General features: G+C 44.5%; 1 protein-coding gene across 15 annotated transcripts in view; it reads left to right on the forward strand.

The window, feature by feature from the left end:
- AFF1 (AF4/FMR2 family member 1) overlaps positions 1 to 24,436 on the forward strand; it is a 199,028-nt gene extending 174,592 nt beyond the window's left edge. For 9 of the 15 annotated variants that reach the window (XM_036339004.1, XM_036339014.1, XM_036338978.1 and 6 more), the window contains 10 exons: positions 548 to 1,486; positions 10,041 to 10,141; positions 10,912 to 11,155; positions 12,009 to 12,100; positions 12,315 to 12,372; positions 14,912 to 15,060; positions 15,642 to 15,713; positions 16,114 to 16,251; positions 18,132 to 18,334; positions 19,260 to 24,436. In XM_036339004.1, the coding sequence (XP_036194897.1) occupies positions 548 to 1,486; positions 10,041 to 10,141; positions 10,912 to 11,155; positions 12,009 to 12,100; positions 12,315 to 12,372; positions 14,912 to 15,060; positions 15,642 to 15,713; positions 16,114 to 16,251; positions 18,132 to 18,334; positions 19,260 to 19,381 (2,118 nt within the window). In that variant the 3' untranslated portion in view covers positions 19,382 to 24,436. Of the gene's footprint in view, positions 1 to 547; positions 1,487 to 7,719; positions 7,848 to 10,040; positions 10,142 to 10,911; positions 11,156 to 12,008; positions 12,101 to 12,314; positions 12,373 to 14,911; positions 15,061 to 15,641; positions 15,714 to 16,113; positions 16,252 to 18,131; positions 18,335 to 19,259 lie in introns of those variants that run through there. The other 6 variants (XM_036339024.1, XM_036339069.1, XM_036339077.1 and 3 more) reach the window with 6 other exon arrangements.
- Positions 24,437 to 24,719: the final 283 nt, after the last annotated feature.

The raw sequence follows: 24,719 nt of genomic DNA on the forward strand, positions 1-24,719 counted from the left end.
TTCACAGATAAATGTTTATAATGTTTTTAAGTAAATATGAGAAATTATATCTAGTTTTGAAAAAAGTAATTTCTAGTTGAAAAGTATATCAAAGAAAGGATAAAGTATGAAACCCATAGATAATCACCAAGACTTAGTTTGTTAATTAGCCTTTTTTGAAAATGCTCAAGAAAAGGATTCTTTTTATTCCCTATTATTTTCTGATAGAATAGTTTACAAGCCAAAAATGTGTCAATTCTGTTTAAATTAATACTGTAATTACTATTAGAACAAAATATTTATGTAGCAGAGGTTTCTCAGCAGTTGTCAATAGTTTACATTGGTCAACATTTAGTGGTCACTCTCTACCTAAGCAGAATTCCAGTAGCATTAAAACTTTGGAAAATTGTCTTAAGAGTCAATTGTTATAGAATTTGACTTGTAATTTGAGGAGGGTAAAAAGGACCTAATTCTTAGGTTTGGGATGGCAGGATGTAGTATTGGGTAACGCAGGGAAGAATTAATCATCTTTGGCCAGTTACCACTTTTCTCTTTTTCCTTGTTTTAGCCCGAGCCTCCTACAACAAACAAATGGCAGCTAGATAACTGGCTGACCAAAGTCAGCCAGCCGGCAGCGCCACCAGAGGCCCTGGGGAGTGCAGCGCCCCCACTTCGGCACCCAGACGGGAAGGGGAAGGGTGGTGACGGTGGCACCACTAGTCACGAGCATTCAGAATCCAAAGATCCTCCTCCCCCTAAAAGCTCCGGCAGAGCCCCCCGGATCCCTCCCGAAGGCTCCCACACTGGCAAGAGGGGCTGTCAGAAGTCCCCTGCCCAACAGGAGCCGCCACAGAGGCAAACCGTTGGAACCAAACAACCCAAAAAACCTGTCAAGGCCTCTGCCCCGGCGGACTCTCGGGCCAGTTTGCAGGTGGAGAGTGAGCCAGGACTTCCCCATAGCTCCAAGGATCAGCCTTCCAAAGACAAGCCCAAGGTGAAGACGAAAGGGAGGCCACGTGCTGGAGATAGAGAGCCTAAGCCAGCGGTGCCCACCCCCAGCGAGAAGAAGAAGCACAGGGGCGGGCCCCCGGCCCCCACAAAGGCACTCTCTGGTCCTGAGCCCACGAAGGACAATGTGGAGGACAGGAGCCCTGAGCACTTGGCCCTCGTCCCCCTGACTCACAGCCAGGGCCCCAAGCACGACAGCAGCAGTGGTGGCAGGACTAGTGGCTGTCGCCGGGCCGTGGTGGTGCAGGAGGACCTCGGGAAGGACAAACTTCAGGTGCCTTTGAGAGACACCAAGCTGCTCTCCCCGCTCAGGGACACTCCTCCCCTGCAAAGCTTGGTGGTGAAGATAACTCTCGACCTCCTCTCTTGGGTTCCCCAGCCACCTGGGAAGGGGAGTCGCCAGAAGAAACCAGAGGACAAGCAGCCACCGGCAGGGAAGAAGCTGGATTCTGAGAAGAGAAGCTCCGACAACTCAAGCAAGTTGGCCAAAAAGAGAAAGGTGAGTACGGGGGGCCTGGCCTTCCCCTGCAGGGTGGCCAGTACCTGCTGTTCGCTTAGGGCTGTCTGGCCCGTGACTCTAGCCCTGAGTTGTCTAGAAGATGCGGGAAGTGTTTGCTCAGATCAGATCCAGGCTTTGCTCCTAAGCCAGTTACTCCTCCATTGTAGACCTGGGTACTTCCCACTCTGCAGACGGGCATTACCAGGCACTAGAGCCCTTCAGCAGTCTCACTGGTTTGCAAAAAGAGGTGGCAGTCATTGGAAAGGATATCTCATTTTAGGATAATGTAGCATTTGGGGGTGCTTCTTTTATTTATTCTGATAACATTGATATTTACCACTTGGCCCATTCGATTTTACCCTAGAATTAAAACCTTACGTGAATTGCAGTGTTAATTAGTATTCCAAATTCCTGAAAACACTGCTATACACTAAATTTTGCTCCTGTAGTATGACCTTTTTGATACTGGTATTATATCCACATTTTAGCTCATGGCCACATAATACCTCATTAATTTGAACACACCAGATTTAGACTCTGTGCCCTCCATTATTGACTTATTACTAAACAGGGCATTCTTTTAAAAGGCTTTAGAGCTTATTAAGCAGTTAGGACATCCTGTTGAATAATATAGGCTGGAATGGTATCTTGTAAAGTATTAAAAATCTGTCAATTTCATTTTTTTATTACAGTTTTTGGAAGTTTCACTTAAGGAATGACATAGTTTTGTTGTTTTTTTTTTTAAAAAGGGGGGAGGGAACCAATCTCTGCATTAAGAACCTCAGTTCCATGGACATAACACTATTTTGGACAGTTTCCTTCCTTGCGTTATTCTTAATCATTGAGCTCCTGTTAGTTCTTTTTGCTGCTTCTCGGTGATGAAAGTATGATAAGTGAGTGTTTCCCCCAGTGGCATTCCCATGCCAACCTGCCCAAGGTTCAGAGGGAAGGGCACTGGGAAGGCCAGCTCTTCCCGCCGAGGTGCACACTCTTTGCACAGAGCTGCTTCCTCAGTTGTGCAAGTTGAGCTAAGAATAACAAAGGACACAGCTATCATCAGCCCGCTGTCCTGTCTGTGATTCAGCCGATTACTCCACTAGTTAAAAATATAACATGACTCTAACAAGTAGTAGGGGTGACTGTCTTGTCAGACCCGTGTCGAATGATTGGAGTGGGCAGGTCGAGTGGGCTGGGGTCACATGCTGATTGGCGGTGCTGTTTCAGCGAGAAGAGGGCATCTTCTCTCTCATGTCCAAGAACCACGAGAACAATGTTTGTTAAAGCTGTGAAACCTGATGGAGGACTTGGCTAGGAAAAGTACCTGTGTTTAATATATCTGAAAAGACTTCAAAAATACACTCATTTACCTCCCCCTTCTGGGGAATTTTTTATCTCCTATCCCCCTAGGGGCTGTCTGGTTTTCAACGCTAACTTTCTGCATTAGCTGGAGTGAGAAGCATTACTTCTAAAATGCTTACTAACAGGTGAACATGTTGGAAGTGGCAGGCTCCCCGAGACGGTTTTCAGCCCAGTCTGTACTCCATGCACATCTGGGACTGTTGCTCGCAGCCTCTGAAAGGGATCTCAGCTCATCCTGCTGAGGATGTGAGCTGTGCCCTCCCATAGCCGTGCGCAGCCCTTGGCTGAGCTCTGAGAGGGCAGCTCATTTATCATGCTGTTGGGAGGATGGAGAAATAATGACCCTCATCTTATTCAAGCGTGTGCTTCTTTAAAGCCCAGGCCAGCAGCGGAGAGCTCTGTCCGGGAACAGTGCCTCTGCTGTGGCAGTGACGGGACCAGGTCCTGAACCGGTGGTTCCAAACCCTGGCTGCTCATTGCGGTCACCTGGGGAGCCTATAGGCCTGGTGGCAGGTGCCCACCCTCAAACCCCTCACCCCCACTGGTGTTTTTAAGTTCTCAGTTAATCCTAACGCCTAGGGGCCCAGGAACCCCTGAAGCAGAGCCTTACTTCAGGGCCAACATTGTACAAAGCTAGTTCTTTCAGTGGAGAAATCCCTCCATGTGCTTTGCTCAGACGTCATGGCTCTAGACAACCAGGAATCCTTGCTTTAAGTATGTCACTAGTTAAAAACATAGAAGCTTTTGGATAAATAACATACAAAAATCAGCTCACTGTATACTTATTTCAGGATCAGAGAATCGTGTGTCATTTGGTTTTGCTTCCTTCCAGGTATGATTAATGTTGAACATTAACCTCAGGTCCTTCCCTGTGTGGGCCGGGCTCCCCCAGTCCTGCCAGGATCCCGACTCTTTGGTCAGGGCATCGGCTGCTCCCGTGGCCTGGGCCCCGTGGCAGAGGCAGGGCTGTCCTCTCTAAGCGTGACGCTTTTTCCCAAATTTGGTTGGTGGAGACTTGTTCATATTCTTCATCCTAAGTGCAATCACTAGAAAAAGCTCTCTGAGGATGTAGTGAGAGCAGTGGGGCAGTGTGCCTGATGGTTCACGTTTGTGGACTTTAGTGTCTTTATTTAAAGGCCCTTTAGGTTTAGGGTCTGTTCCTCTCCTGGTGCAAAATTTAGCAAATATTTTTCAGAGGGTAAGCAGACCCTTGAAGCCATTTTAGACTTAGAAGTATGGGAAGATAATCATAGAATTCCTGGTGATTAACAGCTGTGATGAAGCCATCAGGTGTGGCACCTGTACACGTGTGCTCATGGTTCTGTGTATGTGTAATGGTACTCCCTTAAAGGAGCGGGTCAGAAACAATTCATGAGGAAAAGTGTGGGAAATTGTGAGGGTTAATAGGCATGAACACACAGTGATCTCTACATAAACTACAGAAGTTTATCATCCGAGTACAGTTTAGAATTTAAAATACAATGTTTTTTTGGCCTAAATAATTATTAAACCAAGGTTATGTTATTCCAGGTTTGGAAGGAAAATTGAAGTTGAGTACACAGGCCAGTGCCATTGACAGTGTCTAAAAATGCATGAGCATGCATGGAACTCCCTGTGTGAGCTAGACCTTGTTCTGGCATTTTATAGCTAATAGTTCATTTAATTCAGTTTTTTTTATAAATTGCCATTCAAAAAAAAATTGCTATACTGTCTTAATAGTCATTTCGATAAATAACAGAGCAGAGAGGTACATTTATTCAGGTCTTTTCCTTTTTCCTAAATATTGCTTTACTGACCAAGAAGCTTTGACGTTTTTGGAAACAAATTTCACTCTCTCATTTATCCGGGTTTTTAGTCCTGGGGAAGGGAAGTTAAGGGATGTGGTGGGGAAATGTGCATTGTTATTGCTTGAGGATGGTTGTTGGTTCAGTCAGTCCTTCCCTTCTATCCAAGCTCTGACTGTCTTTTCTTTGGTGGTTTCTCCAGATCAACGTTCTCAGTTATCTTTCAAAATCAAGGGTTTGAAAAGTCATTTCTTACAATTTCCTGAAGCTACTTCAATCTAATTTCTTCATGCTTGTTAGTTACTCTGAAAAGAACATTGTAACCATAAGCATGTTAAGACTGTGTTAAGCCATTCTAATGCCTGTGCATTCCCTCACCAAAAAGAAGAAAGAAAGTGGATTGATTTTCCTTTTCTGTAGTACTTATCCCGGAGATCACAAAGCCTGTCTCCTCAGTGAGCTGCCCTCTCTCGGTGCTGACGTGGACGTGGCATTTGCTTGTCACCTTTGTGTTGAACCTCCTGCAGAGACACATCCAGAGAAGGACTTAAATATCCCTGCAGGCTGCTTCTCCACTTCCTTTGCCCCGAGTGCTACCAAGGTCCTTTGCTTCCCGGTGGGAGAAAAAGACCATCCTAGAATTTGAGTGCTGAGACCTTACAGGTCACTTGCCCAGCTGCACCTTATATGGATGGGATCCAGAGAGGCTCCGACATCACGTGGCTGTTTAGTCAAAGTAGACATGGAGCTCAGGTATGCGGGTTCCAGCCCAGAGATTTCTCTTCTCTTTCAGTGTCCAGTGGGGAGGCTTTAGGAGAGAGTCACAAGGTCATAGTTCAAGAACAGTGTACTGACTCTGGTGGTTATATCATCCTGGCTCTATCACTCTACTGCTCACACCTTGCTGTCCCCGTACTCCTCCCACCCCCACCCCACACTCCTCCACTTCAGTTTCTCTTTCAGATGCCCCTCATCTCTCCCCACCACAGCCAAGCTCTCAGTACACTCTCCTAACACCTGTTAGAAACACTGTGGCCCGAACTGACGTCAGTTCTGAAAAAGCCACCTCCTTGCCCTGCTACGTGCAGGAACCTTGCTGGTGAGCCGGTGTTGGGCAAGCAGCAGGCCGCCCTGCAGCATTCTCTTCCAGAAACCACCTTGGTCTTACATTCCCAGCTCTTCCTTTTATGGGCTTCTTTCTTGCCCTTTGCTCTGTGCTGGGTGGAGCAGCATTTGGCAACTAATCCATGGCTGCCTGACCCAACAGGTTAAGAAAAGCAAACAAGTCAGTTCGGACCAGGTCGGCAGCCAGCAGCCTCCTTTTGTTTTAGGTGCAGCACCACCAAGACACTTACCCTTCTGGGGAGGGGGCCTTCCCACCCCAACCTCAGGCAGGATCCCTGAAATGGAGGCTGATCTGGGCTCAGCCACAGGGCAGAGGAAACTTCTTTTTCCTTTACGAGAGAGTTCTTCTCCCTCATCTCATTTTCCAGTGGCTCCTTGATCTAGAAAAATCCCGACGATTCCTTGCCTTCTGTTTTCCACTCTTGAAATTTAAGTCTGCGTTTCCTGCCTCCCAGTAGTGCAAGGCTCCCTTCCTACCTCTGTCCACTTCAAGTTGCAGTGCCGTCTTGCTCCTGGGACCTCAGCTGCGAAACCTAGCTGCCATGCCAGAGAACGGATCCTCACTGAGTGCCCGCTCCAGGGCAGCCACTGGGACTGTTCCGAGCAGAAGAAGACAGGTTCCAAGTGCACAGTGGACAGAAATACTAACCTCAGGCCCACAGGCTCGACTACAGCAAACAAGCGAAGCAAGCAGTAGGAGTTTGATTTGGTTTAATGGCTTACTCTCTACCAGCTTACAGAATATTATCAGCTGCTAAGTTGCTTTATGCCAATGTAAAGCACATTGTTCCAGTAAGTGCCAGCACGGTTGTTAATGCTAGCCTTGCTACTGAGCTTGACCTTAGTCAAAAGGCCGAGCAGCTTAATGCTGGCCTCAAAATCAATATTGCTGATTGCTTGTTTGGGGGCTGTTCTCTTGAATCACTGATTGGTACACGCCAGGGTTGTAACAACCCGTTTGTGAGGATTGACTCACTAGGAATCTGATTTCATGTGGTTTACAGCAGTCGCCAACTGGTGGTCCACGAGGTCCAAAAGGTTGGCAACCGTTGGCTTAGAAGGCCTGTCACTTTGGTTTATAGTTATAACTAGCAAGTCCTAAGCAGCAGGAAAACATATAAACAAAAATTAACGCTCATTCCGTGTCTGGGGTCTGATATTTTCGTTAGGATGCAACTGTGTGGACAGTTGGAAACTTATCCTGTGTGTCATTAACTGCCTAGAAAAACCTTCCATTGCAAAAAGTATACATTACTACCTCATACAATATCTGGATATTTTAGCAATATTTGTGATTTTTCCCAGAGATAAGTTTTCCATCTTCTTGCACTGCTTGCAAGGCCAGCTTTGCAGCCTTTAATCTAAAACTCGAGAGAACCTGCTAGGCAGAGTCCCTGGGGCACGCAATAGGTTAAGTAATGACAAGGGTGCCACGGTAGCAGGGTCCTCTCTTGACCCAGTCATTTCCAACTTACTCTTTTTTTCTCTGCCAACCTTGGCTGCCTCTCAGGTGTTAGCATTGCGAACTGTTGCGTGGAGGCCTGCGTGCTATGCAAAGCTGAGCTCTGCGGGCCAGGCTGAAGGCCCCTGGGGGACAGCTGGGCGAAATTTCCTGTCTTGTTCCAGTTGTGCCTTTAGGACGTGCTTCTTTATGTCACATTTTAACTCCTTATACTTCTTTAATGAAAGGTTATATTTCTGAGGAACTGATTTGTTATCTCAGCTGTACATTTTATAATTCCTCTGTTGCATTGGCTCCTTGGGAGTTCAGAGCCCTGTGTGCAGATTATCTCTAGAGAAGTGTACAGAACAGCACAGCCCACTAGAAGTAAACTAAAATTTTCTAGCATCCACATGAAAGAAAACCAGTTAAATTGTTTTAATAATTTATTTTATCAAATATATCCAAAATATCACCACTGTAACATTGAATGAAAATTGTTACATTTCTCTTTTTACACTAAGTCTTCGAAGTCACTGTGGCTTCAGACCGGCCGTGTCAGGCGCTCCTGGGTGCCAGGCTGTCGGGTGGGAGCGTGCCGGGCTGACAGTGCAGAACTGATGGCCTCTGGGGCACAAGCCTTCCCTTGGACGTAAGTTCTCCCTGCCCAGGCTTCCCCTTCTTCTTAATGTTCTCACTTGTGCGCACACCAAGAGATGAAAAACAAGTGTCTTTAGAAGCAACGTGGAATGATCCATTTTGAGACAAGAAGTACATGTTTTTCCCGAGAGGCTGAGGAGGGGAATGGAAGCGCTCTCGCCACATCTGTCTGCATGCAGCCTGCCAGGAGGAGGGCGTGTTTTTGCTACTTCCCTTCTTTGGAGCAGGGCCAGGCTGCTCTTAGTGTCTGGGCAGAGCTTGGGCCTACGCATCTTAATTTATTCATTTTTCTTGGAGGAAGTCAGCGAACAGGAGAGAGACAGTGATGAAAACGGGGGCTTCCTGCAGTCGGTGAATTTGAAGAATGTTTTTTTCCTTTAAGGGAGGATTTCAGGTTTTTAAGGGATTGTCCTAGATTGACTGTGGTGTCCCAGATTCCTGTCTCGGTGAACTGACAGTTAGAGGAGTTTATTTCTAAATGCGCATCACAATTATCTAAAGGGCCCGTACCAATCCTTCACTGTCACTTGCTCGAGAGGTAGTAGCTCCTTCCCAGGGGGCATTGCCTGAGTCCAGACCGTGGGCAGGAGGCCACCGTGAAGCCATTGGATCGACATGTAGACTTTTTTTAAAGTTGGTGTGCATGTTGACAGGTGAGCACAAGCACATAGAAGACTTTTGCCATAAAGAATTCTTTGTTCTCTCAATGTTTCGTTATCTCACACTTTAGTTGGTACAGAGGGATGTTTTGAGGTGCTTAACTTGGTGGAATTATATATCCCTTCTCATCACTCTTCCCTCACTAAAATTATATTTACAATTCTTCATTTTCTGTCAAAGTTCTTGAAAAACATATGACTCTATATATGTAGAGAAAGACATAAAGACAATATTTAAAAAAAAAAAAAAACCACCAAAAAATTGGTATCTACCTGACTAGCCAGCTCAGTTGGTTGGAATGTTGTCCCGTATACCAAAGGTGGCAGGTCCGATTTCCTGTCAGGGCACATACCTAGGTATGGGGCGCATAAGGAGGCAACCTGTCGATGCTTTCTGTCTCTTTTTCTCTCTTTCTCCCCCTTTCTCCCACTCTCTCCCTCTTCCCTCCCTCCCTCTGTCTCTTTAAAGATCAATAAAAACATATCCTCCAGTGAGGATTTAAAATTAATAATAATAAAAGAACTGGTATCAATGGAAGAGAAAGTTAGCTGAATCCGAAAGCAGCTATTCTTATTTGTTGTGCCTTTCTGGTTTTGTCTATAAGCTATCTAGACAGGATTTTTGTAGCCTGTTTCATTTTCAACAGTATACTTGTTTTTTTCATTAGAAGAAAAGCTAAGCTTTAGTACTCCACTTCTAATTTTATTATGACCAATAAATTAGTGTAGATAAGTGGAGGGTTCTTTTGAAAGAAGGGGAAGAACCTTACTCATAAAATTATCTGTTGTTACTTGATGTGAATCAGCATGTTTTATTGATTCTTTTATATTTAGGAAAGTAGCAATGATATGTCTACTACAGTGAAGTCTACTACTATTCTTATTAGCTACTAGAGGCCTGGTGCATGAAATTTGTGCAGGGGGGGGGGTGCGGGTGGTGGAGGATGTCCTTCAGCCCACCTGCACCCTCTCACAGTCCAGGAGCCCTTGGGGGATGTCTGACTGATGGCTTAGGCCCACTCCCCGGGCCTTAGCGCTGCCACAGAGGCGGGAGAGGCTCCCGCCACCGCTGCTGTGCTTGCCATCTGTGAGCCCTTCTGGCTGAGCGGTGCTACCCCTGTGGGAGTACACTGACCACCAGGGGGCAGCTTCTGCATTGAGTGTCTGCCTCCTGGTGGTCAGCGCGTGTCATAGCAACCAGTCATTCTGCTGTTTGGTCGATTTGCATATTAGCCTTTTATTATATAGGATTACTTAGACACCCTCCCCTTCCTGTGTATGAAGAATAGTCCTTCCTTGTGCAAAGCCTGGTCTCTCCACAGGTTACTAATATCAAATCTAGATTGCCTACCTCCCTCATCCAAAACACACACACACAGTATTAGGTACTGAGAAGGTTGCTGTGTGTGTATAGACAGATGTCTCCAACAGTCTAATTATTCTCATTGCCTGTGCTGTATATTTTTTCCTATTTTGCCTGTACAGTTATGTTTGTAACAATTTACTTTGTTATATTACAATCATAGGGTGAAGCAGAGAGAGATCATGATAGCAAGAAAGTCAGACTGGAGAAAGAGGTTAAATCACAGTCATCGTCATCCTCCCACAAAGAAGCTTCTAAGACGAAGTGAGTATAGAGATTAGGAGAAGCCTAGGAAGGCAAGTGAGTCTCCTTGGGTCTGATGTGTGAAGGCATGGAGTGCTACACTTGTTCAGCTCCTTCTGATGATGTGCCCAGTTTGTTTCAATCTGCTTTTGTCACGTGGACCTTCTAGGAATTAACAGTTCATTGGGCAGCAAGTTTGGGTTTATCCAGTGTATTTCAACAGTAGAAAATTTCCTTAAAACCTGGAATTAATTTCTTTCTAAAGGAATTTTTACATTGAAAATAAGAAAGGTGCTGTTATTATCCCTATTTTGTAGAAGTGGAAACTGAGGCACACAGAGAGAAAATGACTTGTCCAAAGTCACAAAAAGTAACTATTGAACTCTGATTTGTTCAAGAAATCACTTCACAAAATGATGTGGTACCACAATGCATGGTGTCCCCATGTAGGAGGAATTTGCAAGAGCAAGGAGTCAGATGTGAAAGCGGAGGCTGGGCTTGCCTGCTTGTCAGAGAGAGGGACAGGTTGGGGAGTAGCTAATGCAGAACGGCTTGTTAGGAGAAGTCAGGACCGCAAGCTTAGAGACGGGTCACATAACTTCATTTCTCAGTCAGACTGGATTTTTAAAAGGCATGAAAAGTCCCTGAAATGTGGCCTTGTACAAAAATGGATTTCACGCTTTGTGATATCTTAGTCTTTTGTCAGCAGCCTTGTGTCCTTTTAACTAAACAACTAAGTTACATGGTTCATGTTCTGCCTTAACTTTGTGTTGTATGATGTTTCTTTCCAGAACACCCAGGCCCTCTGAGCCCTCAAAGAAGGAAATGCTTCCCCCCACACTTGTGTCATCCTCGTCCTCATCCTCCCAGAAGCCAGCCAAGCCCACACAAAAGAGGCCACGGCGAGAAGCACATCCTTGTAGCCAGGACCCTCCCAAAAGTGCCAGTAGTACCAAGGGCAACCATAAGGACTCCCCTACCCCCAAGCGCAGAAAAGCCGAGGGGAAGGGCTCTGGAAGCTCCACAGAACAAAAGGTAAGTCGGAGAGCCGCCGTTGTATACCGTAGATACTGGGTAAGTTCCCAAATTGGGTAAGTTCCTAATGATGATACTTCAGAGCTACTCATCACTTTTAATAAGGCTGTAATGAGTTTGTGTTTAAAGTTCTACTCTTTAGAGGGAGAGTAAAAGGTAATTAATAGTATATGAACATTTAGGTGTCAGTTTATTCTTTTTTTTTTTTTTAATATATTTTATTGATTTTTTACAGAGAGGAAGGGAGAGAGATAGAGAGTTAGAAACATCGATGGGAGAGAAACATCGATCAGCTGCCTCCCGCACATCTCCCACTGGGGATGTGCCTGCAACCAAGGCACACGCCCCTGACCGGAATCGAACCCGGGACCCTTCAGTCCGCAGGCCGACGCTCTGTCCACTGAGCCAAACCGGCTTCGGCTCAGTTTATTCTTAAAGTGATTCAGAAGTGAAATACCCGAATAGATGTTTTGTGTTAATTTTCTGTCAGGTGTTTCGTAGTAAGAAATGGTTACCCTGGTTTGAATATTTGATCTCAGGTACTTTCATTTATTGTAATGGGGGAGAATTATCCACTTTCCTCAAGCACAAGTTCCTCTTTCTGTTAACCTGGGTGTATGTGATGTGTATGCATATTGACTAAAAGAAAATGTTACATTTGGTTTTGTTGGTTATCTGTTCTCATGGACAGTTTTGTCATATCTTTTTGAGTCCCAACACAGTCAAAACGTTAATCTAGCTGGGAAAGTGCCAAACTTTTGGGGGGAACTATTTTGGGCTAATTTAAGGGATGGTATATTTAGGTCAGTGATCTTAAATGTTAGAGTGTGATCTGTAAAATGATTTTTTAAAGGGATCTTCTGGAGATACTGCAAATTCTTTTCCAGTGCCTTCTTTGCCAAATGGTAACTCGAAACCAGGGAAGCCTCCCTCGAAGTTGGACAAGTAAGATTCTAGATGCTTTCTTCTTACCCTTTGCCTGCCCACTTCTCCTCCTCCTTTACCTCCTCATTTCCTTCCCCCTTTTTTGCTCCTCCCTCTTCTTTGCCCTCCTTCTCCTCCCGTCGTTTTTCACCATCTCAGTCTCCTTCAATCATCTTGCTCCATCCTAGTAATTTTAAGTTCATATGACCTACCCTGATCTTTCCTTCTCTTTCAGACAAGCAGATCTCCACATGAAGGAGGCAAAAAAGTTGAAGCAAAAAGCGGAATTAATGGTCAGTCTTGGTTCTTTATCCATTTGGTAGAATGTCTTCTGATGGAATATTTGTGATCTCAGTCTACTGTATTACATATCACTAAATACAGCAGGAGGGTGGGAGAGGGGTGTTAACATTAGCCGAAACGGAAGCAGGATTAGCAGGATCTTAGTGAGGGATAAGGGATTCTTAATGAAGTTATTTTCTTTGACTCCATTATTTGATCAGGGGCAAGTATACAAAGTACCTAGTCGCAAGTCTGATGTTTAAATGAATGGTCACTACCATGTATTTAATATCCGAATGCTTCCTTGTCCCACTCTTTGGATATGAAAAATGAGTCCTACTATTGGAAGTCGGTCTATTTGTGTTCACCCTGAGATATTTTGAAAGGTGAGGTAGCCTATTTGCATTCCAAAATGATCTTCAAGCTCTTGAGAGAGACTGACCTGAGGGGCCAGTAGACCAGTGCCAGTAGATGAAGTTTTAAGGTGAAGGCACTGATTGCACTTTGGTAAACATGCTTTAAAAAGTGAGCTCTGCCTGGTGGCTGTTGGACTTTCTGGAAGGTGGAGGTTTGTTTTTAATCGCATACACAATTAAATGTGCTTTCGCATCTCTGCTGCAGTCTAATTAGGTAGTGTGTGCCCTTTGTCATATTTAAACGGAATGTATTCCCCAAGCCTAAGCCCGACACATACCCTATGTTAAACTTTGTACCACCAGCCTTTGTTCTCCTACATGCAAATCTAACCGCACACTCTGGAGGCCCACAGGGAACTGAATCAGGTCCGTCCAGGGTGGCCATCAAGGCTGTGGCCTGGTGCCTGCAACCCCAGTCTGTGGACTGGCCTGTTCTCAGACAGGCTGGGAGGGCTGGGCTGGTCCCCATTTGTTGGGACAAAATATTGGGGTCGTTTTTACCATGCTGGGTGCTACAGGGGGGTCAAAGACAAGCCCCTGTGGCCCTGTCTCTAAGGTGGCCCTGTATAGGATGGCCTGAGTTTCAGTCAGAGGACCAGGGCTGGGCCAAGCAGGGGTGTCTTTTCCGTCTTCGTCCTTTCAGCATTCCAAGGTTGTTCCTGGGACTATATGAATCTTTTGAGTTTTGAAAAGGAGTAACTAGTCAGTACTTTGTCAGTCACCTAAAACTTGTCTAAACATCGGGCATTTTAAGCACTAGATTTCCTCATTATTCAAATCAGGAAGTATTCTCCAGGGAACTTTGATTTTGTTTTGCGTTTAGTCTGTACATACGCACATCTTCTCCCACCGAAGTTGGCCATACATCCCCGTGTGCCCAGGACAGTCCTGATCTATGCCTGTTGAATCCCACTGTAATAATAATGTCTCATTTTAGTCTCAAAATAGGCCAGTTTGGACAAAAAGCTGAATGCACAGTCTTTTTGTAATATTCTTCTTTAATTGCACAGTGTCTCAAGATGTGCATTTCGCATTCCAAATAGTCAAGTGCACAACTGAATATAAAGGGGTACATTTCACTTCTACATTATACTCACTGCTGAATAGAGATATTGGAACGCTACCACTTTAACACTGTATCAGGACACATGCGTTTATCACAGGTGTAATAGATATGCATCACTAGCCTTACAAAATATCAGGCCTAAACCATCTTTCTTTGCTGATGTCACTATCTTTTTATACTCCACTTGCATCTTTACTGCTTGCATTCTTTATTTTTGAACATTATCAAATTGAAAGCATTAGCAAAAACTGCAAACTTGCAAATGTGTTAGTTGCTTGTATAATGTGGTCCATATGCCGTGTGTTGAGAGAGGTGCTCATCCCAGTCTTAGTTGGTTTGGCTGTGTTGCACTCAGTGAGAAGTGTTGTGACAAAATGTGTAGTCACCAATATCTGATTTCATTTATATTCCCTTTAAGAGACTCTCAGATCAACAATAAAAAATTTTTAGATATAAAAAAATAAAAATAAAGTCAGTTTTGTCCGATTTTTTAAAAAGGAGTGAGAGAGGGAGACTCTGGGGTTTTATCCCTGTTGGCCCAGAGGACAGCCTCATGCACTTCGCCCCGACTTCCAAAGGCGAGTCAGCCACCTGTTGGGCTCTACGATACATGGAACGATGATTGTTTGACATCATATCTAAGATGCTCCTAAAACAACATTTTTTACTTATTGTAAGGAGGTAAACTTCAACACATACAAAGAAATTTGTGATTGCATTATCCTAGATGTGTAGAAAAATTTCTTTCTCAGAAAAATGATGTAATGAGTAATTGGGGACACTATTAATAACAAAGGGACTGTGGATTCAATTGCCTTAGTTTGAATATGTGCTTTAAAGTTATGAGAGCGTCATCCCAACACAAAATTGTTTTCTTTTTCCTACTAAAAGAACATTTTTAGTAGGTCAGACCCCATAGGCTTTTAGTCCTGTTGAGTTGGTTTGCTCTCACACTTCTCTGTAGCCATAGCTAAACTCTGACAGTGGAGGGATATTACAGTGAAGAATGTGGGTGAGAAACTAAATAAAAGGCTGTCTTTGGCCTAACAGTGACCTGTTCTTCCACAGACGGACAAGGTTGGGAAGGCTTTTAAGTACTTGGAAGCCGTCTTGTCCTTCATTGAGTGTGGGATTGCCATGGAGTCTGAAAGCCCGGTGTCCAGGTCGGCGTCCAAGTCGGCTTTCGCGGTGTACTCTGAAACCGAAGACCTCGTTAAGTAAGCGCCAAGTCATGTTGCCATCCTCTTAAGTACTTCTCTTTCCTCACCTTTATTGCCATAATCCACTTGAACCTCAGTATAAAGACAGCTTAATAAAGGGGCGCCTTACAAAAGTTACTGATCCGAGAACTTTTTTCTTGTCCTGAACTAAAATTATATTCTAAATGAATGCTGGAACAGAGAAGCCGGATCCAGCTCCATCGTGTGCCAAGTGCACTGTGAAATGCCAAACCTTTCAGGGAGAGGTTGGTTTTTCCAGTTTGGCTTTCTTATCAGACGCCCTCGTCTCAGTTTAAGCTCCTGTCTTTATTATCTGCATTTCAACAAGGGACTCAGTCAGGACACACGTCTACATGGAGTCAAGCAGGTGGACAGCCGGAGAAGAGATGTGTCCTCACCTAGTTTTCCGAGTGGCCTCAATTGTCGCTCTAAAGCCTCATTTTTTCTACTTTGCTCTCGGCTTGACAGCTTCAGGAAAAATCAGTATAAAACCGAGACAGACATAATGAGATGTCTTTGTGTCAGGGATTTTCCAATTGCTTTTGTTTAACCTGATCTATTTTTATACTTCCCTATAGAGTCATCATGTCGTTAAAATCCTTCTCAGACCCAGCAGCACCAACACAAGAGAAAATATTTGCTGTTTTATGGTGAGCACTTTTTCTGTATTTACATAGTATCACACTTGCTTTTGTATTTTTTTTTTTTTTTTTGCTTTTGTGTCTTTTGATGGTACAAAAAAAGATTTTGAAATTTTTGCTTAGCAGGAAAATTACAGTGAAAGGAGATCAATAAAATACTAAGGTCAAGGGGTTAACCCCACTGATAAGTTTTATGAAATGGTACCTACTGCTGTTTCACTGATGACTCAGCAATGCTTTGATCTGGTGGCTCAGATGATACCCTTGTAGATTTGTGTGTTTCCGGTGACTGAAGAGTGCAGTAAGATCTTTACGAAACCCTTCCTCAGGTAGATGAAGCCAGCGTCTTCGTTAGGTTGTAAAGGGTTCGAGGGCTGTCTTTCTGACATCCACCTGTTTACGTTCACAGCATGCGCTGTCAGTCCATTTTGAACATGGCGATGTTTCGTTGTAAAAAGGAGAGAGCAATAAAGTATTCTCGTGCTCTTAATGATCACTTCCAGAGTCCTTCCAAAGTTACCCAGGCACCTTCTCCATGCATTGCAAGGTAATGATACGTCTAACTTACAATTATCAGTATTGCGTCATTATTTGCCTCTTGCTTTTGCTACCGTTTGTGTGTACATCTTACTTTGCCTTCAAAAATTGTATACATCTATATGCTGGTTTTCTCCTTAACTAGATCATTTGCTTATTTCTGCTTTTTAAGGAATAATTTAAATCAAGATGTTTGCTGATTGGGTAACATAATTGTAGAAACTATATGGTCCAAATGTCAAAACTGTGAGGATCTTTAGGCATGTCTAACACCACAAAATTGGGGTTATATTTAGGTGTGCCTAACACCACAAAACAACTAGAGACAAGGCCAGGAGAACCAGCCAAAGTCCCTTGTCCCTCTGGACATGTCACCTTGGAATTTCCGTGAACAAGAACTTACATATGCCCTCAACCTTCTCCAGGACCCGTAGCAGTGATACAAGACGAACATGATTGTCTCTAGTTAAAGTTTCCCCCTACTTTTTGAACTGAAGCTGTTCATCTATGCCATAAGATATTGAAAAACAGTCCTTGTGCAATTGAAGACAGACTGTTCTTCCCTATAGCACTTGCCTAGTATTTTTAATGTGGTTATACTCCTTGAAGTTTCCCAGTTCTGATAGGCTTTGCTATGTTAAGACTGTCACCTGGAAGACTGCCCCATTTCCTGCACGTTCAGGAAGAGATTCCCGTGTAGCCTCTCCTTAAAAACGTCCTGATTGAGAAGGAACTTCCTGTGTCTGGAATTTTCACGACTCCCACCTCTGAGGTGGTATTCTAAGCTCATACATGGTCGGTGTCATTATTTGAGGAAACTCCTTTCCCATTTGTCCGGCCAATGAGCACCTTCTTTGTACCAAACCTTGCTTTAGGTGCAGGGGACACAGCAGTAAACAGAGCAGGTGAAACTCACTGCCCTCATGGTGCTTCCGCTCCCGTCTTATGAATGTCCGTTCAGCTGGTGCACTGGGGGCTCGAGCAGCGCAGGGAGCAGCTGGGGCACAGCATGAGGTTACTGCTGCTGCCATCTTCCCATTTTATATCTGTGAGGTCGAAGTGATGTCACTTGTGTTTCTCATTGACCCACTCAAGGCACTTGTTAACTTGGATGTGCAGGTGTACAGTCAAGAGGGGAGAGTAGAGAGAAGTTCCTGAATCCCCTAGTACATGATACTCCCTGGTCTCCTCGTAGGCAGTACTACAGTCGTTCATTGATTCAGCAGATATTTCTCAAGGGCCTGCTCTTAGCACCTACTCTGCTAAGTGATGCAAATGCAAAGATTAGTAAAAAATGGTCCTGGCCTTCAAGGTGCCTGTGAACCAGGAGAAGGAATAAACAGAAAAGTGTGGAATGTGAGAAGTGCAATAGATAAGTTAATAAATAAATGCAGAGAATCAAGTTCAGTGGCAAACAGCAAGCCGTGGTGTACCCCAGCATCTAGAAGAGCGCCAGGTGCAGAGCAGGTGCTCCACGCATGGTCCCTGAGCCGGGGAAAGAATGTGTAAGAGATAAAGACCAGTTCACAGGGCAGCATTGTCTTCCCTGGAGAAGGTGGGTGGGCGGGTGGGGAGGGAAGGACTCAAAGCCTAGGGAGTGGGCACTGTGAACAGCATGGGAAGCAGGTTCAGAACACAGACCTGCCCACCTCATTCTGCGTCTAGTGAGGACACCTGGCCTCTGTCTGCTTGGTGGGTCCCATCTCACTGTGTTTTATAAATTCCAAAACTCCTCACGGTGAAGGGTGTCTCTTTGACCTTAAAGAAATGACTGTCATTTTGGCTGGTACACACGGAAACTTTGTGACTCGGCCTACGGTTCCAGAGACAGGAAATCTGTAATGTGGGGTTTAGTGATTAACCAGTTCTCTCTGATCTTCCGCCTTCCAGAAGCACAGGCGCACCATCCCCTCTCTCTCCAATGCCTTCTGCCAGCTCCGTGGGCTCCCAGGCGAGTGCTGGCAGTGTGGGGGGCAGCGGGATCCCTGCCAGCATCCAAACCATGACATCTTCCTACATCACCATTACTTCCCACATCTTCGCCGCCGTTGATCTTTGGGAACAGGCCGAGGTCCTTATAAGGAAGAACAAAGGTGAGTGGTTCTGTGGTGGTGGTCACTGGGGCATGATGGGGATTGTGTGGTTTGTAGGTTCTGTTCCATTTTTCATTCTCTCCACTCCACCTCATAGCCCAGACCCAGTTCTTTTCTGAGCCCCACAGCAGGGAGCTAAATTTCTGTGGCTAGATCTTAGCAAAACTGAATTGGAAGTGGCTTCAGCACCTTGCCCTTCAGAAGTCCTGGCGCCGTCATTTCAGTCTGGATGAAATGGTAGCACAAGGGCCAGGCAAGCGGAGAAGGAAGGGCCTGGCTGTCCCTGGGCACAGCCAGTGTGAGGTGGGAGGGAGCACAGCCTAAGTACGGAGTTTAACGTTTGTTTTCAGTGTGACGAAAGATGGTTGGCGACAGTACGGGCAATATGGCGTCAGTAAGCCTCTTGAAACTTGTGTGAGACGAAGGCCTTGGGAAAACCCGAGGTGTAGGAGACGGTGGGACACGCTGTAGAGGAACTGCGCGTGCCGGCGCCAGCGTCCACTGACGCTCAGATGGAAATGCCAGGTCCGGGCCATTCCGAAGTTCTTCCTGGCGGTGGCCACTTAATTCCCTCACAGTCTCTTAGAACTTAATTGCTTAGTAAACTAAAGATGCTTTTTAAACATGTTGGCGTTTTTCTTTCATGCATCTGTTGACCCAAAAGTATTAATCGGGTGTTCTCCAGTGCTGGGCATTATGGATTCAACCCTAAAACAGAACCCAGTGCCGACCCTTCTAGGCTAGTGGGTCGGTGTGGAGAATGAGCAGCATTACTCTCGATTGTGATGTTGCACTGTGATAGATGAAGCACATGCTAATTTGGGGCTCGTTTCTGGAACCAACCCAAACAAATGACTTTCTGTCGCCGTCTTTATTTCGTGTGTGTGCGCGTGTTTACTTGGTTGTGGTTTTGCTTCGTTTGCAGAGTTTTTTGCTCAGCTCAGCACAAGCGTGTGCACCTTGGCCCTCAACAGCAGTTTGGCGGATCTGGTGCACTACACGAGACAGGGGTTTCAGTGGCTGAAGCAAGGAAGCAGAGCGCCCTAACGCAGGCCCGGGTTCATTTGATGCCTTGGGAACTATTTTGCACATTGGAAGCCTCAGAACCAGTCCAGACATTTGTCTCATCAGGACAACAAAACTTGAGAAGAGAAGCACCTGAGAAGGCCAGGTCATTTGTCCACTTAAACTCTCAAGAATTGTGTGGTCATTGGTTGGGCACGATGGTTATGCAGAAGTAGAAGTGAGGAGGCTGGCTTCAGAGATGATCTTCGCCTTTCCTAACTAAAGGACAGAGTGCAATGTGGCCTGACAGGGGTGTGTGAGTGGTCTAGAAACATTTCCGTATTTTTTTAACCAGCAGAATGCGAGTTGCAAATGAAACGAAGAGAATCAATTTCAACTCTGAACGCAAATTCACATCATCTCAGCAGCCTCACCACACTAGTCCATTCCCAGAAGGAAATATTTTTAACAGTGAATTTTGGTGTAGGGTTTTATGGATGATTTTTCTTTCTTTTCAGTTTTTTTTGAGGAGATATTTGTTTTGTAAATTCTAACAGTCATCTATAAAACCTAAATTGTGAAGGACTCCGCTGTACCCCACTTTCTGCCAGTGCACAGTTGCTTTGATAATACCAAGTATTGTCATAATGTAAAGAATTGGAGGCACCCCCATTGCCTGAAGTACTGCACGCTCACCCAGCTCTGATTCCTTTGTGGCCGAGTTGGTGTTGACCGATGGGAGCCGTGGGAGGAGAAGGAGCTACACTACGCGGCAGCAGGCGGCACGGCTGTCGTTCCCACCCCTGCTTCAGCCACAGGCAGGCAGCTGCGACCGTGCTAGGAATTTTCTACCCTGGGAAAGAGGGTACTGCCATTTCCACAGGACCAGTTGGCTGAAGGGCTTTTTAATTTTTGTTTAAGTAGAGCTGGAATTTGAGGTGCTGGTCTGTGGTCTACAGTCATGTGGTAACTCATGCTGTCTAACCAACTCAGAGTTTTGTCAGTGAACAAAGACAAATGAAATCTACTTAAAGAGGCTATATTTTTCTGCTGCGAATTATTTTATATTTATAGCAAAACTAGACTTTCAGAGCCCTTAATTGTCCAGGGAAATTGTACTCCCTGAAAGGATGTGGAGATTGGGGTGGTTAATTAGACTTAAAAAAAATCGTCCCAGGCCTTCACTTGGTGTTCTCGGTCAGCTAGACTTGACAGGCTGAGGAGGAACGGTGGCCTCCCCGCAAGCGGCTGCTGCCGTCTGAGAGACATGGCACCAGTGCATTTGAATGACTGATATGAAAGAACACACCCGAGTTCCCACTTACCCATAAGCACAGATCTTCTTTATGTAGACACTTTGAAGGTTATTATTGGAAGCATTATTTTGAGTGCAGTGTTTTTAAAAGCCCATTCTTTTTATCCCTTTTAGAGGTGGAATTTACACACATTAAAATTGAGGAGTGCTTTTTCTACAATTGACTTTTCTCCCATCCTGCCCCTCTACATGTTTCCTACCCAACATGTTTGACATTTTCCTAATTATTTATTAGTGAAGAAGGGAGTGGATACACCTTTATTTATAATGAAGTGTAAGGTCCACATGATGTCTGTAAGAACTTGCTTGGTAATTTGGCAAATGTATAAAGGGGGGTGTAGACGATGGGAGATGCTTGTCTTTCAGGGTGAAGCGTGTGACTGTTCCTTCACTGTCTACCCAGCCCGTTCTTTTGTCATCACTAACCTGCTAGGGCAGAGGTCTCCTACCTCGTGTTTAGGTTAAAGCCCGAGGATTAGCAGCAGGGTAATGTCTGAGCATGGAAACTTCATGTGTGGTCCTGATGTTCTAAAGAAAAGCCTTGGCCCTTTTGTAATTGCTCGTTTAAAAAGCACCCTGTTGTTAAATGAACAGTAATTGCCTGGTAGGTTGTATGCTGTGACACTGTGTGTCCTCTTCTATGTAGGAGACAAGATCCCAGAATCAGGCGCATGTAATTATTTAACTTCATCTTTTCTTCCCTTCCGTGCACCACTCCCCAGTGTAAGGCTGGTCGGTTTGGAAGGACGTGTTCTCGGGGCAAGTTCTGGTCTTTGCAGCCTGTGCGGGGTAAGTGTGTCCCATCAGCAAGCCACCAGCTCCCTTGCCTGGGGGAGTTTCCCACATGATCCGTCAGCCTGTGCTACACACGTGATTGCTGCGTTATGGCCTTATTCTTTGTGGGGGGTTTTCCCTTGACCTTTGTATTAAAATTTTATTTGTCTCTTGAAAAACAAATGATTTTGCAGAGATCAGTTTGTACTGTTTAGATCAGCGGTCACCAACCGGAGGTCCGTGAGGTCCGAAAGGTTGGCGATCGCTGGTTTAGATCATGGGCTGAGTATGTGAAGGGTAGCGGCTTGGTGAACCCCTCATGCTCCTCAGTTCTGGCTGTAACAGCTGTATAACAAGTCAGGAGGCTTTGTAAACACTTGCACTTTTTGCTACATGCTTCAATTCCAAAAGGCAAGATTTGTACTGAGGTAGATCATTGAAAGGACTGGGTCTAAAATTAAGCCTTTGCATCTGTGAAGTTCTTATAACAGTAATAGTGCGCTCTTCACAGTGAGGCAAACAAAACATCCTGAGTGAAGGTTGAGTGAAGTCTTGCCTCTGGCGCTACAGCTTCCTGTGTCTTCATTAGGAAGCGGAAGAACTCTTTCACTTGTAAAAATGATGACTGTTTCTGCCCTGTCTGGAGAGGATGACCTTGAGGTTTTAGCCAGACTAAGGGCCCTAATAAAAAATGGGAAACCCTTCACTGAACCCCGCCAGGTTGCTCTGGGTTCAGAATGTGAAAGTGTGGGCCGCGTGCCAGCCGTGGCGAAGAGTCGGGGGTCCGGCAGGCATATTACCAGGACTGAAACGGCAGCGGGAGAAGGACTTACCTGATAATCTGATTTAATCACAATTGAATGGGAAAGAAAGCATCTGATTTCTTTGAACAAAAGGACCTTTATTTTATAGATCTGTTTTGACCAAAATGTTTAGCTATTTCCCTCAGACAAATTGGATCACACTTATCTCCCTTGCTCTATATCCTTTAATTCCAGATCTCAGGATATTTAAAAGCTAAAAACCACCCCCTTCTGATGGAAAACTTGCCTTAATTGGTACCTTAAATATTAATGTCAGTAAGATCAGGAGCTTACTATTTTATTATGATTCTTGTTCAGTAATTTTTAGCTGGGAAAAAACCTCTTAGCTCTGATAGATGAAAGGAGTGTGTGTGCCTACCTGCACACAGAATAAACTGGTTGAGTTGGATATACTTATTGTGCATTTTGTTGATCACACCTGATTGTGGAATAATGCTGTATTTGGTTTGCCATGGCTTTCGGGATGTTACGTGGGCCTGGGCTCTTCTGCTCCATGAAGTCTGAGGTGTGTTTGTTCCTCTTAAGGTAAATGGATCAAATTAGGCTTGACTCCCTGCCACCCACACAGAGCCTACTTTTTTCTTAAGAATTTATTTTCCCAGACACTACACAAAACCTTTGAAAAACTTTGCCACTTCATCCATTACACTCTTTACCACTGATTAGCAGTATTTTAGTCTTGCAAAAATATTAGGGCTTCTTTTAGAAACACAGATCAAGACTTGCTTCCTGGGAGGTGAGTTGCACATTGTGGCTGTGGAGCGTGTCGGTTATGGCGGTGCCTGCTCCTTTTCCCGCTGTCTCCAGTGGGTCGCCTCTTTTGTTTTTGGATGTAAGGTTTTTCCTGTGCCTTTTTTTTTTTTTTCTCTGTCATTTGTTTGCGGGAGATGGAGTTGCAGGATAGCATGGTATTGGGGATTTTCCTCCAAACATTGCGAGTGGTATTCCTACCTATAAATCTCAAATATGCAATCTAGTTGTGTTGGTTTCTCAGTGACAGAATGAATTGTGACCACTGGCCATGTTCTGTAGTTTTCATTGATGATGAGTTGACAAGCACCACTTACCATCTTTCTTAAGGTGGCTGTAAATTTCCTGTTGTCCTGGAGAAAAATCACACAAGATTCTGTTCCACTGTGCGCCAGGTATCAGCAGGTACTGCGATGGGTAGAGAAGTGCCTATATTTCTGTACCCAAGAGGGCAGGAAGGAGACATACAGCTCTCTGTGAGCCTAGGGGGTGCTCTGTGGGCCTGGAGGGACAAGGGAGAAAGACCACTGACAGCGAGGCTGGCCATACCGCAGTCAGGCCAGGAATGGCTGACCTAGGGAGATAACTTGCTTTGCCTAAAAGTAGATGTTTAAGTGATGCTTAACACAGGCAGTATTAACTTTGCCTTTTGTTCAGGCCGTCAACATGTATTGTTAAAATTACTGCACATCCCCCTCAGATAACAAGTATACACTGTTCATGTTGGTGTGTGTATGTGTGTGTGTTTATATGCGTGTGTCCCAAATCTTGTTTTAATTTTTTTTTCCTGAATGTGATTACGTTTTGGATGATACCTGTGCAGGGTTGCCTTTTTTTATTTATTACCATTATATATTATATTATATTATATTTTTGCTTTCTTATAACTTTAGAGTAAAGTCAAATCTTGGTATTATCAAAATTGTTTTAAAAAGAAATAAATTGTCCAGTTGATAAATGGAGGTCACTGGCCTATCTCTAAAATAATATGTGTCTTTCTTTAATTATTGTGGAATAATGTGCCAGCTATGCAGTCCACACAGTGACTTGTATGTAGGGTGGGGAAGCAGCGATGCTCTCAGTGGGAAGATGTGCAACACAGATAAAGGGGACTCCATGTATTTTATCTTCTTCAGCAATGAAACTGCAACCTGGGGCTTTTGTGAATAAAATTTAGCTGCCTTGTATAGTCCTTTGAAAGAGACATGTGATCTGTGAGAATTAAAGTTTGCTTTCTTTTTTTAGAAGAAAAATTTGCAAAAGATCTTTCCAAAGAGAATGTGCCACAGATCTTTTGCTTGTTCTCTGTGATGAGGATTAATTGCTGTTTAAAAAAAGAAAAGTATAATTGATTTGTTCACCTTCAAATTCTTTCCTTTTCACAAGAGGATCGAGCTGTAAAAAAAAAAAATTAATAAAAATTTAGAGAAATCATTTGTGTTGAATCATGCTTCCATTTTGTCTGAATAAAAAATTTCTAACATTGTTATGTTTAATACCATTTATAGCCAAGGAGAGTCTCACATGAAATAATGTACCCTCATTCGCATATGTGTTCAAATGGGAAAAGTGCGGGCACAGGGTGGCTCATCCTTCTGTTCAGTTTATGTTCAAGATCTTAATCACACATAAATTAGCCTGAGATCACAAGTGTGGCTTCTTATCCTAACATCTACTGCCAGGTGCACCTAGGGACCCAGTTTGCCTGCTTTCCACT

The sequence above is a fragment of the Myotis myotis genome, unplaced genomic scaffold (genome assembly GCF_014108235.1).
Source record: "Myotis myotis isolate mMyoMyo1 unplaced genomic scaffold, mMyoMyo1.p scaffold_m19_p_1, whole genome shotgun sequence".
Classification (NCBI taxonomy): Eukaryota; Metazoa; Chordata; class Mammalia; order Chiroptera; family Vespertilionidae; genus Myotis; species Myotis myotis.